The sequence below is a fragment of the Thalia democratica genome, chromosome 9 (assembly GCF_965202585.1).
Source record: "Thalia democratica chromosome 9, ktThaDemo2.hap1.1, whole genome shotgun sequence".
NCBI classification, from domain to species: domain Eukaryota; kingdom Metazoa; phylum Chordata; class Thaliacea; order Salpida; family Salpidae; genus Thalia; species Thalia democratica.
In genome coordinates, this window is record NC_139173.1 from 22,112,332 (window position 1) to 22,135,282 (window position 22,951).

At 26.1% G+C, this 22,951-nt stretch overlaps 2 protein-coding genes across 2 annotated transcripts; both read left to right on the forward strand.

Annotated features, from left to right (window-relative positions):
• The first annotated feature begins 4,151 nt into the window (after nt 1-4,151).
• On the forward strand, nt 4,152-4,736 carry LOC145844920 (YEATS domain-containing protein 4-like). Its single transcript, XM_082952339.1, has one exon. It carries the CDS (start codon nt 4,152-4,154, stop codon nt 4,734-4,736), a length of 585 nt encoding a protein of 194 aa, XP_082808465.1.
• Nucleotides 4,737-16,686: 11,950 nt separating this feature from the next.
• Nucleotides 16,687-21,152, forward strand: LOC145844205 (coiled-coil domain-containing protein 134-like). Its single transcript, XM_082951577.1, has 5 exons — nt 16,687-16,949; nt 18,117-18,201; nt 18,546-18,727; nt 19,758-19,835; nt 20,483-21,152. Exons 1-5 carry the CDS (start codon nt 16,689-16,691, stop codon nt 20,606-20,608), a joined length of 732 nt encoding a protein of 243 aa, XP_082807703.1. The 5' UTR covers nt 16,687-16,688; the 3' UTR covers nt 20,609-21,152.
• Nucleotides 21,153-22,951: the final 1,799 nt, after the last annotated feature.

Sequence of the window (22,951 nt, forward strand, 5' to 3'; positions counted from 1 at the left end):
TGTCATTATGTCGCTGTGCCAAAGTGACGCACCGTGTCATTTTGTCGCCGTGCCAAAGTGACCCTCCGTGTCGAAGTGACGCACCGTGCCAAAGTGACGCACCGTGTCGTTTTGTCGCTGTGCCAAAGTGACCCTCCGTGCCAGAGTGACGCACCGTGTCATTTTGTCGCTGTGCCAAAGTGACGCACCGTGTCATTTTGTCGCAGTGCCAAAGTGACCCTCCGTGTCGAAGTGACGCACCGTGCCAAAGTGACGCACCGTGTCGTTTTGTCGCTGTGTCATTCTGACACCCACCCCTAAATTTCAACCTACTGAACCATACATTCTACCCATATAGAAAAGACAACAACGAAATACGTTACATAAATTCAAAATCAAACCATCCACCAACCATACTCAAATAAATCCCAAAAATGGTAGAGACAAGACTTTCTAATAATTCTAGTAACAAAAACCTATTCAACAACATAAAAAATGACTATAATGATGCTTTAAAGGTAAACGGATACAATTATGAAATTAACTATACAGAAGAGTTCAAAGATAAATAAAGAAACAGAAAAAGAAAAATTATATGGTTCAATCCCCCATATTGCACGTAAGTAAAAATAGGTAAAAAGTTTCTAAAAATAATAAACAAGCACTTTGGAGAAAATAGTAAGTTAAAAAAATATTTAAACAAAAACAACATAAAATTAAGCTACAGCTGCATGTCAAACATTGAAACAATAATAAAAAACCGCAACAAAAAAGTAATAAACAACAATAAAGCAAACAAAGATGAATCATGCAACTGCAGAAAGAAAGAAACTTGCCCTCTTGAAGGAGGAGAATGTAGGGCCGAAAATGTAATTTACCAGGCAGTAATAGAAACAGATAATTTAACAAAAATATACATTGGACTAAGTGCTAATCAACTAAAAAAACGTATATCTACACACAACACAAAAATAAAAAGCAATCCAAACAACAAAAACTACCTCCAGTATAAACAAGCAACTGAACTCTCAAAATTAACCCATAAATTAAAAAATGAAAATAAGAAATACAAAATAAGTTGGAAAATATTACAAAAGGAGAAAAAATCAAAACCAGGTATTATGACATGCAGATTGTGCTTAAAAGAAGCTTTATTGATACTTGAATCTGCTAAAAATTGCATCAACAAAAGAACGGAATTAATGAACTCATGTAGACACAGAAACAAATTCTTATTAATAAACTGGAAAGCAGACAAAACTTAAACCAAACCATAATTAAAGTACAAAATAGGTTATTTTTCTTGATTTTTTCATTGAGTTTTTGTGGACATTTGGCTTAAATTTAAAAAAAAGTTTTTTTAGATAGTTTTTCATTGAGTTTTTGTGAACATTTGGCTTAAATTAAAAAAAAAGTTTTTTTAGATAGATCTTAATTTAACTTAGATAAATTTTTAGAATTTTTTAGATAGTTCTTAAATCCGTTTTAATTTTGACTGTTATGTTAATTTAACACAAATTAGATTTCAAAATCTTCAGCGACTTTGAGTTTTATAAATGTTTTGTTGACTCTTGGCTTAAAATCACAATTTTTGACAGTTCTTAATTTCATTTATATAAATCTCGAGGTATAAAATTTTTTTATTATGTTTTATTATTATTATCTTTTTTTAAAAAAGCTCTGAATTCAGTTTTTTTCTTTAATTCATTATATTAATATTAATTTAATTTGTTTTTTTTAAACTAGTACCAATTTTTCCTAAATATACTCTGATATGCTTAAATTTTCGAATATGCAACATTTTCGTTTTTGTTTATATTCTTCACGCATAAACAAGTTTTTAAATAACAGTATAAATAACTAACATTGTTATATGCAGTTTCATATTTTATTTTTTGCTTGAAAAGGTCGCAATCTCTTGCCACCGAAACCGGTCGTGAATAAAATATACAATTTGCATAAATCTATTTAAACAATATTTAAAAAAAAAAACAGTTATTTCAAGTTTTATTATAGTTTGTAATATGAGCTGAGTCTTTTTTTCAACGGCAAATATACAATTGTGTCATGGTTAAAATATTAATTGGAAAACACATGATTTTGTATATATTGTCTGTATAAATCTTTTTACTGCACCACTTTTAATTGACTTACTTTATGCTATATGCCAAAGTTTTAAACTTTTTCTAAACTAATAAAACTACTTGCTATTAATTAATTGCGTTTAAAACAGCAAAAAGTTGTTTTTAAGATATGTTTCGCTCAATTAACTTGCTAAAACTATAGAATGAAGCCTTAAATTCACTTAAAGTAAGTAGTTCAAAAATTTTAAGTTTGCATCAGAAATATAAAATAATGTTTTATCTTGAACATCTAACTAAACTTTTGTGTTTAAAACAAAGTTTTGTACTACCATTGCTTTTAAAACTTTTACAATGTTCACATATTAAAAAATCATTATTAACTATAATCTTTTTAAAGTTACTTTTATCGAGAAAAACATATTTAAAAAATTTTATATCTAGTAAAGTACAAACCACTAGTATGTATAAAGACTTACATTTTGAGATTTATATCAAAGAGTATTGAACTCCTAGCTATTACATAAAATTTATATTGACTAACAAAAGTTTTAAACTTTTTTTTGGTTACTTACGTTCATTATTTACTGGTTTTTGGTCAACATTTTATCTTTAAATCTGAAACAAATAACTATCAGTTTATACCTTTAAAAACTTTAAGTGTTTTACAGTTTGGTGTTCACATTAAATTGTTTTTAAAAAATACCAAAATTTCACCTTTGAAATACAAAACTAATTTATACTAATTTCTTAATAAGTAGTACAAAAATATTTAAAAGTAATCAATCTAGTTTTACGTTTACCAATCAAAAGCTTTCTCAAGATAACACTTTTTGTCAAAGTTACAGTTTTACAATAATTAGAACAAGAAATAACATTACAAATTTGGATGTAAAAAAATATGAGAAGCTAAACTTTTTAGTTATAAAGTATACTTATGTTTCAAATAGTGCTCAACAATATTAGATAAATATGTAGTTTTTCATATATTTATTTAAAGAAAATAACAATTGACCTTTTTATACCAACTTTATGTTATTTTTTTCAATTTTTTTAACATTTAATTAACTAAACTTTTTTAGAAGGTTAAATTAATAGAGTTAATAACAGTTTTAATAAAAAAATCGATTATTTTTAATAAGAAAACAAGTTAACATGTAAAAGTTTTATGGAAGTTGTTGTGATTTTATTCTTTTTCCGGTAAATTAAACCAACTTTAAAAAATTATAAATTAAATGCATCTAAACATTTAAATTTTTGTTGACATCTAATTAATTTAATAATGTGTGTTTTCTAAAGTTAGTTAAATGTAAGTTAATATACCTAAAATCAGCCAAATAAGCTATTTAATGTTGAAAAAAATACGTTTTAAGTTCTTAATGTTTAAAGTTAACAGTTTATAAAGAACGATTAGTTTTAAATTTTATTCAATTTAAATTAGAGTTTATAGCTGGATCACATATTTACTTTATTAGATAGCAATACTTAACAACAAATCAATATACTACAAAAAATCCCAAATTTTGCTAACATGGCTTTAAAATATTTCATTATACGATTATAAAAAGCATTTATTTTATCTAAGAATATCTATAACAAATTAATACTTTTCGACTAATTCCTACTAGTAATTTAATTAAAATAATATAGAAGTGGCTTGAAACTCTTATATTTTATCTGCAAAATGTAGAGATATGTATATTTTAAGTTCAAGAAGTACATAAATATACAAAATCATATTTCTTATCATAAAGTTCTGTAAATACTTATTTTAAGCTATTATTTTACTATATTAAAAAAACAAACTTAATCGCATACCTATTAATATTTAAAATGACCAACTCGACAGTTTGAAAGCTAATTATTTATTGTTTATTGAACTAAAATATAAGCACTCAATATAATTGTTGCTAGGACCTGGTACACGGAAAACCTTTCGGTTATCGAGTCGAACACCATTTCCATGAAACATGTCCTAGCACCAAATATTGTGAGCTTTTTTTTTGTCGTTCATAAAGCTCTAAATATTTTTTTTAATTCTATTAACCAGAAACAATTTTAAACATATCTAGTTTTTTTTACTGACTAAATATGTCTGGAAAACCAACTCATCGCAATTCTTCTGAGCGGGCGAGCTCGAAAATCGTCAAAGCGATCGCGTACGGCAACACCGCCACCCAGCGGCAAAATTTAAAAGAGACGCCCGGATGCAAACCCCACACCCACGAGTGGACCTTCTACGTGAGACCCTACAACAACGATCAGGGGTTCTCCGACTTCATCAAGAAGGTTGAGATCAGGCTCCACGCCACGTTCGAAGATCCGCTCCGGACGTTCGAAGAGCCGCCGTACGAGGTGACGGAGACCGGGTGGGGGGAGTTTGACATCCTGGTGACGATGCACTTCAAGTGCGAAGAAACGAAACCCGTCGTGTTCTCGCACCGGCTCCAGCTGTTCCCGCGATCGGAAGAAGAGAGGCTGAGGAACGAGGTCGAGGCGGATTGTTACGTGGAGGTGAGTTTTCCGAGCCCGTCCGGCGCGATGAGGAAGGCGTTGAAGGTGTGCGGCGGCGCGGGAATCGTCGAGAGGAAGGAGATCGTGCCCAGGTTTCAGAACTTTGCGGAGGTATGTTGGAAGAACGCGTATTTGATGTTGCAAAATAAAAAATTTAGTTAAACTTCTTCGTCCCGCTCTTTTGAGTGATTTCAGCGGTGATTGTTAGCTGGTTAAGAGTAAAGACCTATCGTATTATGTCGTATGTGTTTATATTTGTTTTAATGTTGCTCTATTGCATATAAAAATGTAGAATTCTTAATCTTTCACGAAGTCCATTGTAACATAACATTTTGAAGGTTCACTAGTAGTAGATTCACTGTTGTTACTCGCAACTTAGTTTATCTAAGCTATTTCTATTTTCATGTTCTTAAAAGTTTGTATTTTGTTTCAAAACCTATTTTAACCACGAAAAAAAAACTATTTAGTAATTTTAAACTAACTTATACCACTATTTCGAAAGTTATTTATTGAAGCCTAGAAAATCATCTAATAGCCTAAAAATCGTATTATTAACTTTTTCTTGAAATAAATTGCGTTAATTGAATCATTTTAAATGACTATTATATTACAAAATGACTTTTTAGTTCACTGATTTTCCTTATAAAACTGATGAAAGCGTTATTATTTATTTATCGCAATGTAACTTTTATTTCTAGAAATTCAAAACGATTTGATAGTAACAAAATCTTTATTAAAATTTAAAATTGTTAATAAAAAATGTTAATTGTTTTAATAGTCAAAAATTTTATTTACTTTGTTTTATTTACAATGTAATTATGCTATCATTAATAAAGAAAAAAACCTATTTCTTTTAATGACTATATTATTAGATTGAATATCTTTAGTGTCAAATATTCACTTCTACTTTTATCTTAAAACTATTTTTTATTTAATGTAATTCTTAGTTAACCTTTAATTACTCTGATTATTTATTACTCTTAAAATTTAATTCTAGATTACTCAATGATGAAAAAATACGCGACAATTACTTACTCATTTTTATTAAAATTTTATTTACGCACGGAAATTTTATGAAATTAGGACAGCTCTATTTAAACATGTTTTTTACTTTTATATTGTTGTTTTTATATTAAAAGACCCTATTTTTAAAACAACTCGTTTTTGTTATTAAAATTAAGAACCTAAGGATATTTTTGCCCTAATTAATTTACATTGTTTCATTAAATACTTAAATAAGTATATACCTTAAAAATAAGTTAGTAAATCTGTATAAAATTACAACTAAAATACACTAATGTTTCAATAAACATGCAATTAAAATACTCAATCTAGTTTTATTATTTCTTACCTTTATTATTATTATAAAGCATTTATATTAAAATATATTTTTTAATCCTTATTATTTTTTATTATTACTATTAAGTTACTAAATAAAAAAAATGTGTATGAAACCTTAGAACTGTCTTATTTAATATAAGTAACTCTACTTTTCATGTTTTTTAGATAAATTTTATTATAAATAACTAAAAAAGTAAAAGATGTGTAACCTATATTTTTACTATATCACTTTTATCTCAAATAAAAAGTAATAATTGATCTTAAAGTATTTCAATTGAGATAAATTAAAACATATATATTTATCAACATTAAAAGATTAAAAGAAATTAAAGTAAAAACCTTTAAAAAAACTTTTTCGGTTTAAATGTTTCATTTTTAATATTTTTTTTTAATTGATGCCCAAGATTTACTACCTTTTTAAAAAATAAAAAAACAGTTTTTGTTGTAAAAAAATAATAAGGCTTTTAATCTAATAACGATTATTTATCAATGTTTTATTATTGCGTATATTTTTGTACACTAATTGTTTTGTTTTGTATTTTTATTAATTAGTATATATAGTTCAAATAACTTCGATCCGTGAATAACACTTTTATCCAGCGCGACCCTTGATTAACTTTTTGCAGGACGCGCTACTTACAAAAGGCTGCTAGCCGAACTGTCTTTAGTAACAGCTCATTTCTGTTACTAGCTAGTAAAAAAACTTTAAAACTTTAAATGCTTTGTCTATAATTTTTTGGTTATAAACTAAATAAAATTGTATAAATAAATTCCAAATAAATTGTCCTGGACATGATGTTGAAGTGCATTCAAGTGGTGTACGACAGGGGCATGTTTTGACTGGTTTCCTGTTTCCTGTGAACTCCCTGAAAAAAAAATCATAAAATATCACTAAAAAAATTTTAATTGACTTTAGTTTGGTTATTTGATAAACTTGGAATAATGAATGTTAAATTTATAACGTATGCAAAATTAAAGTGAAAAATTCAAAAAAGCATTAAACTTTTAAAGGAACCCCACTACAAAAGTAAAACCCCAAATCGATGAAAATTATTGTGAAAATCTAAGAAAAAAAACGTTCTTTAGTATGAAAAAAAGTTCCAAGTTAGCACTAAAGAAATTAAAAATAACTGGTTTTTAAGTTTGGTTAAAAAAAATTACAAAAAAAGCCATTCAAGCCAAGTTTACGCTCGTTTTTAAGTTTCCGTAACAAAAAATTCTTGTTTTTTCCCAGCTAAAATATATTTTAAATAAAATTTTAAAGTAGCTTTTTTTTATGGGAACCTTTTTACTAAGATGCTCTTAGTTCCGATTATAAATTGTTTCTTAGTGTAAATAACTTTTGATCAAGTATTGTTTTTTCAACTAGTAAGTACAATTTTACTTTAAAATGTCCAATATAATCACTAAAGTTTTATATTACTTAGTTAATTGTATATAATAATCTTGTGTAAAGCTTTTAAACCTTAAAAAGTTCAATTCAGAGAGTTTTCAAAATCATCTTTAGACAACTACACCACCTGGTAATTAATTCTTTTATCATTTAATGATATTTTAATATTTTTATTTAAGTTGTTTTATTTTTTTATATCTGCTGGTCAAAAACAAAGTTGATTCTTGATTTTTTTGAATTTTTTAACTCAGAGAGATTTTAAAACCAACAATAGAATCCCTGCACCATCGTACAAACATCAAATTATATTTTAAAGAATTGTTAATTTAATTGTATGAGTCTTAACAATTTTTTTGTGAAATTTCAATTATTATAGATTAAATTACTTAAAAAAAAATTTTTGTTATAAATAAATATATAAATGTAAAGAGTTTAAATTTTAAAAGAAAAATTTGTAAGAACTTTATCTATACTAACATTTAAATCAAACTTTGTAAGTTCATAGCTTTTTTGTGGTTTATTTAGTTATAATTCAACTAAATTTAATACAGTATAATAAATAAAAACACATAATATTTTTTTTATTACTACTTAATTTTTTTTTTTTTCTAAGCAGAAAAAAGCAGTTTAAACACATATTTTTTTAGCTAAATATTGCGTACTTAACTGGCAGTGCATACCTAAGAAATGCGTACTTATGCGGCAAATTAAGAACAAAATAAAATTGTTAACCCCCTTTGAAAAAGTCTAGGCTCGCCCCTGGTGTACGACTCGATAACCGAATGGCTTTTTCGTACGTTAGATCCTAGTACCATTCATTTTAAGCGCCTTTTATTTTCGTTTATTAAACAATACATACATTAACAATGGAAACTTATGCAAACTGTTAATAACTAAGATTATCTGAACAAAGGAACTTAAAATTAATTTTAAAAATTAAAAATCAATATTTCTGCAAACCGTGAATAATTGAAGATTATCAGAACAAAAGAACTTTAGACTAATTTTTAAAAATCCCCTAAAAGTGGAACTTCAAAATATTATTCAATCAAATAACACATAGTGTAATAGTAAAATTTACAATCACTCTAAAACTGTATTTCTTAAAACTAGAATGTCATAGTACTATTCTTCCAGTTACTGGTTTTCCTTACATCTTACTTATAAAATAATCATCAAACTTAAGCTTAATTTAAAAAAAAAAAAATTCAAGTAAATGTGACTTTATAGCATAGATTCCTAATGACCAAATTGAAAACTCTTTTGAGTAGAACATTGCAAGATCAAACCAAGTATGACACATATACAAAAACTATTGTTATGTTTATTTGTTAAAACAATTTTGTAATTAAAAATAAAAATATTAATTTTCATCTCCTTTTTTTATACTGGTATCTTTCGCACGGAGGTTGTGGTTGGTCTGATGGACCAGGTTGGCTACGGCGCGAAGAGTGTGGGTCAACACCCCTTTTATTGATTCCTCTGTCAATGTTTCGCTGGCTACAGCGAGTTTCGGGGTTGTTGACCTTGTCTAAGGTATGATGTATGTTCTCTTTAGAGAACATACTATCCTTTTTGGTGGGCTTGGCTCTATTACTCATTATGCTATACCCACTATATACTATATAATAGTTAAGTATGGCCCACTAGTTATTTAGTTAAATTTAGATATTTTAGATATTTAGATATTTTAGATATTTAGATTAATCAAATTTGGTTTGTAAATTTCAGAGATTATTAAGAGCACCAAAAAGCAGCTTGCTTCTTAACTAATTATCCACAACAAAGCTTATTTATTCAATTTTATATAACCAATTTACAGATAATTTCAATATAATGATCTATTAACACCAAAGTTTAGTTATTTAAATTTATGCAAAATCAAAAGTACAATTAACTACAATTTTATTTTATCAACAGCAGAGTTTATTCAAATTTATGCAAACCACAGTAAAATTAACTTCAATTTAACTAATTTAGAAATTTCAATTTAAGAGACAGACCTAGAAAATAATAGATTAATGACAATACTCACAATTTAGCACCAGGAAGTTCAGCTTGAGCTTTTTCAAATCTAATCATTCAAAACTAAAGGCGGCAAAGTTAACAAATTAATAAAAAACCCCTAATTAGAGAAAACTCTTTTGCTAAATTTAATTTTTAGCCAGAGGCGTTACACTGGTAAACAATTTACAAAAATCAAGCAAACAAGTATTTTTGATGGTAGAAAAACATCAGACTTACTCTTCTCTCTATAGAAAAATAAACTATCAGTTTAACTGAAAAAAACTGTTTGGTGATATGTTATATTGGCAAACACTCACAAGGTTAAAATCTCAACACTAAAACCACAAAGTGTTGGAAAATAATGAAGCAAAAATCCCCAAGCAAGTATCTGCTGAGCAACAAAAAAATACATCATTGATTTAAAATGTTACAATCCACTGTAGTCACTGCCACTAGTGTGCTTAATAACAAATGAATGGGCAATGAGTCTTTTAAGGTCAGCATTGCTCTCAATGTTTTTCAATAGTAAAGTTGCTCTATTTTTTGGCCATCTACCCTGAGCCTAATTATTTGTCTTGAGTGGTATGTTCACATCTGTCATTGAACCTACAGAAGGGAACACAATGCTTCTTGTTCATGACATGCTTCAAGTATTGTGTAGTCTGATGTGAAGACCCTTGATGGCTTGAGCTATCTCGCTGGTGTTTTTAAAGTGGACACAGAAGTCACAATCAGCTGTTGCATATTTAAATAAACCAATATCTACTTGAAAGTATTGTTCTATAAAAATATTTATAAATAAGAGAATATTGTAAGTCAAAAAAAAAGTATTTATTATTAGAAAATAAAAGTTAATAAAATAACAAGTATTATAAAAATCTATTAGTACTAGCTTAACATAAAACCCAAAATAAAAGTTAATTAATATTTTTTTTCTACTTCTAATTTGTAACTAAAAGAATAATTATAAAATCAACTGTCTTGAATGGAACACAAAAACAAAATAGAATAAAAGATAATAAATAAAATAACTTGACAATAAGCTTAATTTATTTTAATAATTTATAACCATCACTGTTTCATTAGCCACAAATCATGAATTAAAAAGACCAATCACAATCTGCTATACATATAACATGCATTAAATTTCAATACAAATTAAACATACATACAAAAGAACTCTAGATCTACTCATTGTAATGTTTTAATAAAAAGTGTTTATAACAATGTTTAAAACTATTTTTTAAGTTTTTAAACGTTTTTAGGACACTAGAATTTTGGACCCAAATATCCTCAAGCAGTTTAGGCCAAGTTACTTCATGTGTAGTTTCATTTATCCCTTAAATAATTAAAACTTTATTATTTTAAAGTAATTGAGCGGATTAAGAATATCAATCCGGAAAACACATTCTTATCTTCCTTTGATGTGAAAAAAACTCTTTTCAAGTGTCCTGTTAGATGAGGTTGTACAAATTTGTGGGGATGTGTTATATAGCTTAAGAAAATTAAGTATCAAAAAAACAAGTTTAATACAGTTAATGAAAATAGCTACAAGCGACGTTCAATTTAGCTTTGATAATGAGATTTATAGTCAAATAGACAGAGTGGCTATGGGGTCTCCTCTTGGGCCTACTCTTGCTAATATATTTATGGAGTACCGAGAATCTAAATTGGTTGATGAATTACTATCCTAAGTTCTTTACTTAAGGTACATGGACGATTACTTAGTTATTTCACAAACAGAAAATTAATGAGGATTTGTTTTGTAATTTAAACATGTTACATAAAAAAATTTCATTTACTAAAGATGTTAAAATCAATGAACAAATTCCATTTTTAAATATGTTAGTTAAAAGGAGTAAAGAAAAATTTCTTACCAGTATGTATAGAAGCCATCTTTTACAGGACAATATTTGCATTTTCAATCTTTTTTGCACCAAGAAAAGAAAAATTAACTTGATAAGAACCCTATACCATTGGGCTTGTATGATTTGTTCTCCTGAAATGCTTCAAACTGAAAGAGAGAAAATTAATGAAATTCTAGTCGGAAAGGTTATCCATCAGAGCTAATAAGAAGAGTCATAAAGTCACACAATAATGACAACAGTAAGAAACCTAAAATGTTCGGATCAGAGAAACTTTCTGTGGTTCTTAGATTACCATATTAAGGTAACGTTTCATATTTATTTGAGAATAAAGTGCAAGAACTAACACAGTCGACTTATAACCAAGTTAAGCCTAGAGTAATATTTTTTTCTAAACCAGTTCTCAGAATGGAACTGAAAGACCTAATATCCCACCTTAATAAAAGTTGTATTATCTACAAATTTGACTGCTTTTGCGAAAAAAGCTACATTGGACAAACATCTATGCATCTAAAAACGAGAATAAATTAACATATACCAATATGTGTATTAAACTTTATAAATGGAAAGACTAATAACAAAACAAAAGATGCTATAAATGCAACAAAAAAATCTTCAATAGCAGAACACCTGATTAACAACGTTAATTGTGCTAAGAACTATGATTTATCAAGAATTAAGGTTATTTACAACTGTACAAATTCCATTGATTTGGTCAGACTAGAAGCAATCTCAATATTTTTAAATAAACCAGAACTGTGTAAGTAGAAAGAGTTTGACAATAAGGTCTCTTTTTTTTTTAAGTGTTTTAGTAAAATTGTTTAAAATTTTCCTTGATTATTTTAATTACTTAAAGGTGTCTTAGTTTGTCTTTAACATTTTGTTTTTTTTGTTATTTAAAGTGTTTGTTTTTTGCGTTAATTACTATTTTACATTAATTGGTTTTTGTTGATTTCTAAAGCTTATTGTTTTTACTTAAAAACCTATTGTTCTACTTCAAATGTCTGCAGTAAGTTTCTGATGAGTTGCAGTGAAAGTATATTAAAATCTTTATGGTAAAACATTGAGTGTTATTTTTTATAGGTAAAAACTTTATTATCTTAAGTGTGGCACAGAAGTCGTAATTATTTAAAATCTGAGAGTTTACAGATAAAAACCTGTATCTGCCTGACATATAAAAATAATTTAAATAAGCAAAGAAAAAAGGTTCTTTTAATTGAGTATTTATTGTTTACTAAATGCCCAGTACATTAACAACTGATTCACCTTCTCACTAGGTTCCTTTTAATCAGTTTTCTATAACAAAAACCAAATGGACTTTTTTATTGTAGTTGTATAACAAGATGTGGTTTAATAATAGTTTTTGATGCTACAAATAGAATATATTATTTTTTTTATATACTTAGTTTAAATTTATTTGAAAGTATAATAAAATCAAAAAAAATGGTGTTTTTTTATTAACAAACTAAATCGTAAACTAAACAACACATAAATCACATAAGATTTCTTGTTTTTCTATTTTTGCACAAGATGATTCTTTTATATTTTTCACATATTTTAAAGTAACTTTTAAACCACAAACTTAAACTAGATTTTATCGCCACTAATGTTATATCATCTTAAAGACTTTTCAACAATCATATGATTGTTGAAAATTGGCAGTTTTATCTTTTATTTTGCTTGAAGAGGTCGCAATTTTTTGCTACCAAAACCGGTTGTGAATAAAATATTTAATTTGCACACCTCTATTTAAATACGCTCTTTACATTTCTGTAAATTGAGCAATTGTTTTTTAGTTAAGGCAAATAACTATACAACAATCATATGAGAATATTCAAAATAATACTATAAGTTGCAATTGAATAGAACAAAATTTAAATACCAACACAGTATCTTTTAAGTAGTTCCTATCTAATTAAATTTTAAAAAAACTTTGATAACCCTGTAAGATTCAAAATCATCTTCTTAAGAGCACATTTTATTTCTCTACAAAAACTTAAGATTTTGAACAAAAATTTAAACAAATTTTATAAGCAAAATAATAAAATAAAACTCAAGTAAGAAATAGCTATTTTATATATCAATTTTTTTTTATAGTACACAGAGTTTTTTAATTATAAAACATTTTAAAGAAATTAGTTATAAAAGATATTAATTATAAAATATTTATAATATACAGTCCCTATTTTAAATATACAGTCTCTTCTCACTGATAATTTATACAATTAAAAACATTTTATTTTCTTTAATTAAACTATCTACTAAAAAGACAGAAGAATTTTTTACTTAAAAAGGCTTGAATAAGTAGAAAAATATACATAAATACAAGTTGACTCAGGCTAACTTTTTACCTGCAAAAATTACAACTTTGATTTTTTAATATTATAGTAATCAGTATCTAGATTCTTATTTAGAAATAGTAAAATGAAATTGCAAATGTATCAGATTGTGTAATTAACCTGGAATTTGAAAATTTAGGCCAATAATAACTTGGAAAAACCTTGAAAGTGGTACTTCTTGAAAAACCTGGAGTCTTAAATATTTCTTACATCTTAATTAATAAGGTAATATTAGAAAAGGAATAAGTATGAATATACGCAAATTTTTTTTTGTATTTTATCCACTATCAAACACAAATAAATAATAACTCATAGTACTTTCTTAATAATTTAGTACTTTTAAGTACAGTTTTAAACTTTTATTTTGTTTATTTTATTAAAAAGAAACAGGGATACTTATACTTTACTTTTAAAAAATTTGAAAGAAGTCTTTTAAAAACCAGTGGTCATCATGTTTATGTGTATACTTTGAAAGCTCTAAAAACATACTCAAACTGTTAGTATTATCAATCTTAAAAACTAATTATAAAACTTAGTTTAAACTACAATTCTGTTTTTATTGACTAAAATATAACTAAGTTTATGTAAGTGGTTGTAATTTTGTACCTTTTTAATTATGATTCAATAATTTTAAATTTCTTATCTGTAAGAAGCACACCATCTGAAGAGTAGTTCACAACCTAAAGTGGCATTTAGTAGGTTAAATGCAGGGTCAAAAAACCTTCCCTCAGTGACAAGAAACTTCCCTGAGTTTTCCGGAATTTTTAAAAATTCTTAAAAATTTTATTATTTATTAAAAAATTACAATGTTAATTCTAAGAATATTGAAGAACTAGCCGCAAGGCTTAAACATTACTAAAAAAGCACATAAAAATAAATGAAATTAACTATTTTGAACAAAATTTCGAAACTGGATTAACTAAATCTCATTCTAGATCTAGAAAAAATATTTCCCTGAAGTTTTTAGAAAAATCAAAACGGCCCTGAGTTTCCCTGAGTTAAAAAAAAAGAATCAAAATTCCCTGAGTTTCCCTGAGATTTTCTATAACTTGAAAATTCCCTTAGTGTGTGGCAACCCTGTAAATGGCTTACTTTGAAAGATTATTAGTTTAAAACAAAAAATTGGCTCTTTTGGGAAACCCTGATGTAAAAGTACTTTTCTGTTTATATTTTTATTTTGTCATAACTATTTATTTTTCAACAAAGAACTGAGATAGGTCATCTATATTTCATTAAGGTCATAAAGGGGGGTAAAACACTTTTTTCACGTTTTGATCTTATTTTGTATAGTTTTTATAGTTTTTTTCCAGTGCATAACTAATTTAAAAATTATAACAAAACATTTTTAATTTTTTTTTATTTATTGAGATCTTTTGTAGTAAGTCTTATCAAGTTTATATCTTACTAAATTAAACAGAATTGAGATTCAAATAGGAATATACTGTAGTTTAAAGTTTTAAAATAAGAATGAAGTAATAATCAAATGCAAAAACTAACTAAATGCTTCTACTGTAGAACTTTGTTGTACTAATAAAACTTGTTATTAATACTGCATTTAGTTTGATTTTATTCTAACAAGTTTTATTAGTACAACAAAGTTCTACAGTATAAGCCTTTAGTTAGTTTTTGCATTTGATTGTTACGTCATTTTATATGTTAAAACTTCAAACTACACTATATTCTTATTTCAATCTCAATTCAGTTTAATTTAGTAAGATATAATTTTTGATAAGACTAACTAAGAAAAATCTCAAATAAATTTAAAGTAAAAAATGAAATGTGTTTTATTATATTTTTTGAGTATAGATTTAACTAAGCTACTAGATTCTTTTTACAGATTTAATTCAAAATAGTTTTTGAGATATAGCAGATCAAATTTGGAGGCAGCAATAGGTTCCTTATGGGAGGGGCAAACTAAAACGACTATTTCACTAAAAATCTATCTTCTCCTATATTTTTTGAAATAACTACCTCAAAACTTCAGAAGGTGTTCCTTGATATATTTAGAAAATTCTGTTGGAAAGAATTTTTAAAAAAATAATAAATTAAACTTTTATATAAAAAAAAAGTATACAAAAAAACAGTTTTTTTTTTGTTATAAAGTTTTTATTTTTTGTTCCGATAAAATTTTCTAAATATTGCAAGGAACATTTTCTGAAAATTTGAGGTAGTTATCATAAAAAACGTAGGAGGAGATAGATTTTTAGTTATTTCTAGTTATTTGCTGTTTTAGTTTGCAAGTTTGTTTACTGGCACTTATGATTACAAGCTTGTGTCATTGAAGTTTAAATTTCAAATATACTGTGTTTTATGAAAACAAAAAATTGTTTATGGCTTAAACATGAAAATAAACTTGATTTCGTATATTAAACATAACAAAAAGTTCATTAATTTTCTGATTTATATAAATAATATAATTTTTCTTCAGTATTTTAAACTAAAGGGTTTTAACTAGTGATCAGGTGGAACCTTAAAATTAGTATTTGACCAGATCTAAACATTTTTTTTTAAACCTGGATCCAGTCGGATATCGAGTTTTTCTTCAATTAGGTTCTTGCCAGATTCTATCAAGTTTTCAAAACTACCATTAGATACGCTTAAGACTTTTTTTAATATATTCATCATAAACTTCACAATGTTAAGTTTAAGTTCAAAAACTACCCTAAGACTTTTATTTTGCTCTTCTTCATTAATTTCAGAATATCTAGTGATTGTTTCAAATCTCTTAGGTGACCTACCTAATCCAGATATTTTTTTATTAAGATCTGAATAGTATTTTTAAATAAGTATCCAGCCTGTCCTAGTATTTTTTTCTAATAAGGATCTGACTGAATCTGGATCCTGATAATATTTTCAACTTAAGATCAATCCAGATATAAAAATGCATTATATTACCAGATTGGGATACTTTGATGTCATAAATCACTAATTTTAACAAAACTATAACGTTTATATTTTCATATGTCCAATTTTTATAAATTTATAGTTTTCTTAGTTAAGGCTTATCATAAAAAAGTATAATAAGCTTCTACTTTAATAATAAAACAGTAGTAATTGGTAATTAAAGCACAAACATTTAGTTATGATATTGGCATTTAATGTTAAATAAATAAGGTATGTATAAGATATTTTACAAGTAACACCTAGCTGAATATTTTACAGAAACATTATGAAATTTGCGCACTTTTTAATACTCCTGTCTGTTTCTTATGCTTCAACAGCTCAGAACTCATCTGAAATTGAAAGCCTACCTGCTGAAAATGAGCTGGTCAGCATCAAGCACCCGGAAGACAAGCATCTGATGATCTACAGGAATCTTTTCAAAGTGAAAAGGAAAGAGCATTTGGCTGCTGTTCAGAAACTCATTCTGAATAAAGACATTGCGAAGCGCACAGAAATGATAAGGATTATGTTTCAAGCAATAATTACAGTTGGTTTTTTCTTTTTAACTTGTTTTTGTTTTTGGTCTATATACATATAGGCTATGAATGTATTTTTTAGTTTTTATTTCTAATTTAATTAATTACAACAATAATAATGAGGATTATTTTTCTATAAGTAAACTTTTAATGTTTTTTGAGTGTATTAAATTTTAGTACTGACACTAAAAACTTTTGTTCCTTAAAGTAAGTTTTATAAAACAAACTCTTATATTGATCCACAGGTTACTTAGTTAATATAAAGTATGTCTATTTTTGAGTTCACTTCTGACATTTATTAAAATCAAAAAAATCATTTTGTTTTACTAAATTTTAATAATATAAAATCATATATTTAATTTCGTTTTTTAATCTGTTTTTCTTAAGTATATATGAATGTTAATAAAAAAAGCTTTATTAGCTGATACTATAACCACTGACCGATTGCTCGGTCGTAGTTAGGTTAGGTAATTGCTTATTTTGGCTTTTCGCCTTAGTTTGTGACCGCGTCATGCGTTTTATGTCGTCCAATGATAAGCGTTTGGACGACATGGAATCTTAGTTGAATTATATATATATGTAATATTATAAAAACTTTCTAATGGAACGATCGATAACTTTAATGTATTGAGCTTACTTATAATCTAGTTTCTAGAAAACAACTTTAAGTGAATGGTGATTTTATATACATTTAAAAACAAAGCACGACAATGTGATAAAGTAACGTGATGAAGTTCTACCACAACTGACTCGAGGTTTTCTTAAGCTTAGTGGCTGTACGCTGGTTACGATTTACAAAACTCAAGCAATTCTACTATCCTTTGCAGTGCTTCTATTCCTTTTGCCCGATCCGTCAACAACACCCGCACAACAACCCAAACATCCTTTAACACACTAAGAAAAACTTGTTTATTTTTTTACTCTCTTCTCTACTTACTACGTCACGCACAAGTCTTTCTGTAATTTTCCACTTAAAACTTAGACTCCTTTGATGTAATTTCCACTTAACTTATCTTTGACTCCTTCATTGTACTTCTCGAAACAAGTAGTAAACTACTACTTGTTATAATACATTTTGTTGGCATGTATAAATTAATTAGTTTCATAAATGTTTAATTCAATTACACATGTTTGTTCTATTTTATAACTTGGGTTGACAACATGTATGTTTATGACAGACAATCAGAAGTGCGATGGGAAAGCTAAGAGGGGTTGATCTGAGCGAAACAAATGGGTTCCCTACTGATGAGAATGTGCAAAATGGTAAGTTTCCGTAAAAACATCAAATTAATGTTATTGTCCCCAAAAAAGGGTTAATAAGTTAAGAAAATGTGTTTTTTTAAAAAGTTTTTCAATGTAATGTTATGTAGCTCATAGTACCGTAATTCTTTATCTGTTGTTATCTTTACTGGTTATTCATTATTTATAAAAAAACAGTCAAGTAAGGAGTTATTCTTCATGAATCATCTTATTTATAATGAACTGTTTAAAAAAATTTTGTGTATAAATTATGCAATTAAACGAGCGTAACATACCACATAAAACATTTTGTTGAAACTACTATCTCATGCATTTTTGTTCAACAACAAAATTCAATTTATCAACAGATTTCTCGCAAGTGCTGGAGAACACAGCGTTCTTCGCCGACCTGATCATCAGGTTCCCGCAGATTTCCCGACCCCTCTTCAACCAGAACAGAAAAGTGTGGGGCTCTCAGATGCGGCTTGCCATCGACATGTGCCATCAGTCGCCAGTGTACGAGGGAGATTACCAAACATTACTGCATAATGTTAGTTAAGTTTAGAGAAAAATTACAAGTTTAAAATTCTTGTTCAGCTCTGACTGTTGAAATTTTACTTCGTTGTTATATAAAAATGTATGAGATGGTTTGATCAAAACAATTCAATTTATTTTGAGGGAATTACCAGACTTTGCTGCCCAATGTGGGTTTGATTTGTTAAGTATGAAAAATAGTTGCTAGTAAAATTTAACAGATTCAATCTAATAAGGTGTTGAGTTCTTTACATTGACTTTGCTGTAAAATGTTCATTTGATTCGTAGAATTTTGCACATAACTAAAAGAACATGTTTTAAATTGTTATTAAGCTGTGAGTTTGAAATTCTTATTTATTGTTGACTTAAAATCCATAAGACTACAAGGGAGATTATCATACTTTTCTGCACAATGTTAGTTTTACTTATGAAGTTTAGAAATAATCAAAAGCTAAAGTTTAAAATTCTTATTAAGCTCTGAATGTGAAATTGTCGTTTGTTTTCAGTTGAATATTTATATTTTAGTAGTTTAAAAAAATCATGTGTTATATGTTCACTACTTGTGTTTTATTATAATATAACTCATTTATTAGCTCAATTTTTTTGAAGATTATTTTAATGTGAGGGGTTTTATTATATACTTCTTATTTAAAGTAAAAATTTTTTTTACAAAATAATTAAAAAATATAACGGTGCTACGTTATTTTCAATGTTCATTTTTTCTTTTTGCATGTATATTAAGTTCAGTATAGAGTTTTTCTTACTCTTTATAGTTTATACTAATACATCCATTTGATCTTTAATTATTAAAGTTATTTTTCGTTTATTTTGTAATGAATTTTTTTTTTTGCTATAATAATTTTTCTCCAATTCTTATTAATTTATCTCAGTGTTTTAATTTAATTTATGCACTTGCAAATCAAAGACGATTAAGATTTCATTTCTGACTTTTTTTTATATGCTTTTTATGTTTTACTAACTTTCCGAAGTTTGTTTTTTAAACTTACAACTATTTTTTTTTATAATTAGTATTTTATTACCAACAGTTGCGTCAAGAACTTAAAATTGGTGAAGTTGACAAAACTTATGTGAACCCGTTTGTTCTGAATCCAGATGATATAAAAGTTAGTTTTTTATAAAAGTTTACGTTTGAATAATATCAATTGTTTTTAAAATTTTTTAATGAGAAATAATATTAATACCGAGTTTTATTTATAAGCTCAAGAATTTTATCTGTAAACACAAAGACTAGATCAACAATATTTATTAATCAAAGTTTTTCTTTTTAACATACTTGTTTATTTTTTTTTGTTTTGCTAAAATCGACAAAAAGTATTAAATAGCTAATTTCTTGGTCGATTGTACCAAAAAAATCTTTCATTCCAAAATCAAAAATGTTTTGATAATACTTTTTACATGTAATTAAATTCACTGAAATCTTATATTTTATATAATTGCCATTATAATTTATATAATATGTTTTATATTTACAAAGAAAAGTATTTTTTGTTCAATTATAATTGATAAGTTTTTCAAGCTTTACAATCTCTACTTAATTAATTTATTAGTTTCGTAAAATTTTAATTTGATTAACTTTTATGAAAAGTAAATGGTTCCTCATTATTAGCAATTATTACTTTTGTATTTTTTTAATGTTACATATGTTGTTTTTTTTAAGAATCAAGAAAGCAATCTTAGTAAAATTATGTATATTCTTTATTTATTTAAAATAATAATTTTATTATTAATTACAAATAAACTACTATTATAGGAAGCTACTACCGAGGAAAGACAAGAACTGTACCGGGAAGCCAAGAGAAAACAAAAGCTAAAATCTAAAAAGAACAACAAGAAAAAACCAAAACAAAAAAACAATAAAAATAAAAAGGAATTGTAAAACTGCAGTATTCGAAATAACGTGAACTCAACATTCCTGAACATTAAAAAACTTTCTTACTTAGACTAAAAATAATGTTTAATGGTTGCACAGGTAAAAAACTCATGATAGTTACCTAAGAATGTCCACGACAACGTTTGTTTTTTACATTTTGTCCTAAATTTAATCATATTTAATTTTGCATGAACTTATTATTTATTATTTTTTTGTATTTTACTGTTGTGCACACAAAGTTTGCTCAAGGATTAAGTTCGATATTTTTATTTTAACTACATTTAAATATTAAAACGCAACTAATTAGTTTAGGGAATTCTATAAATTAATTCTAACTAGAATGATTATTTTTGTTAAAGCAACAACTAGGTTTCACTGTTTAAAATTAATACTCAGATTTCGATGAAATTTAGTAATTTTATTGCACTGTTATCAAAAAGTGATTTTTAAACGCCTCGTTTTTTTTTATTCATTTTCAATTTTTTTACAATTGATATTGTACCCATAGCTTTTGTAAACAGATTTTTTTTAATAAAAATTATTTATTGTTCGAAAATTATTTGTAATATAAATATAATTTTAAGAACAACTCGATTTGACGATGCACTTAAATGAATAATTTTAAATGTTTAAAAATTGCTTTTGTTGTTAATTATAGCGTAGAAATATGTAAAAATTTATAAATTAGTAAGAATAAGTTTTGTTAATTCAGTCAAAGACATCTATCTATCAGTTATAAGAGAATGTGTTATCTCTGATAAGAATAAAAAAGTTTACGTATCAATTTTTCTAGTACCTAGCATACCCTTACGAAAAAAAATTCAAGTTAAATTTCAAGTACTTAAAAGTGAATAATTTAGCTCTGTGTAATTTTTATTTTTGTCTTATATTTATATTAAGCTATAACTTTACATAATAAAATAATTTAAATAAAAAATATAATATTATAAACAGAACATTAAATTTATTATCAGTTGGAGATTTAACACATGACTTTTCATTTCATAATCTTAAATTTTTTTTTATTAATGGCTACGAATTCAAAAAAAAAAAGTAAATACTATTAAATTATATTAGTTGACCGTTAAAAATTATATAGAAGGGTATAAGATTAAAATATTGTTTAAAAAAGGTTTTGTTGCTTAAAGTATTTTGTTAATAGCTACAATACTTATGGCAGTATAGCAGTTGTTTGCTTTCTTATACAAAATTCGATATTTTAATAGGAACTGTAAAGTAACTTTTTCTCAGGCTCAAATTTTTATAAAGCTAATCAGTGTTTTGTTTTACACTTTTTTTTAACAAAAAAATAGTTACCATTTTGATTTAACTTTTAATTATCAACCATGCGTTCGTAATTAAGATTTATCATAATTACGAATTGATGTGGTAGATAGCGTAAGTGTGTGGCTGGAATTGGATCGCATAAAAATTTACAAAACTAGTATAAGATGTTGCTAAATTTTAAAATTAAGTCAACCTGCCTTACTACATACACTAAAATTTTAATATTTATAAACGAGTAAATTGTTTTAAAAACTCTGAATAATTTAGCATCTGAATTAAAATTTTTAATCGTATTTCTTTTTTTCGACAGATAAACTCATTCTACAAAATTATGAATAATAAAAAAATAATATTTATGTTTTTTTTTCATTCTTTTTAGTAGTTTAATTGATTTATATTCGCTATTTTTGCATTAAAATCAAACACTTTCGAGAGAGTATAAAGTTGATGTTTGCAATTAAGTGTTTTAATTGAAAATTATCTATGTACTTATTTGGTAAAAATAGACAATAGTTTAAAGTTTTAGCACTTACTCTCGAGCAAAAAGGTTTTAAGTTAAAGTACAACTATTGTCTTAAAAAGGTAAACCATTACAAAAAAAAGTTTAAAAGCAGTTTAAACTTCTAGCTATGCTTAAGTCTTTAAAAAACTTAAATTTGTTAAATGTTAAAACTTATTTTTTAGTATGGTGTTTTAGTTTTAAGGTAAATCAAAATAATTTTCTTAGCATTGAAAAAGCTACGTTGTAAAAGTTTAAATGTTTAGTATTACTTAATGCTTGCGTTTTAAATTAAACAATCAAATTGCTAAATGTTTTAACTTTTATTTACGACAACAACCGTTCGACTTTAAAGCTGGTTACTTGTATTGAGTTCAAAATTATATACCTACTGTTAAGTACTAAAAATGATTAAATTACGTGTTTTTTTTTTGCCGTAAGTATAATTAGTAAAAGTATAGAATAATGTAAAAATTTTAACCAACAATTTAAGTTGTAGTTAATAATTGAACGTCAAACTTTTTAAATACTTTATTTTTACTTCAACCAGAAGATAAGCTGAG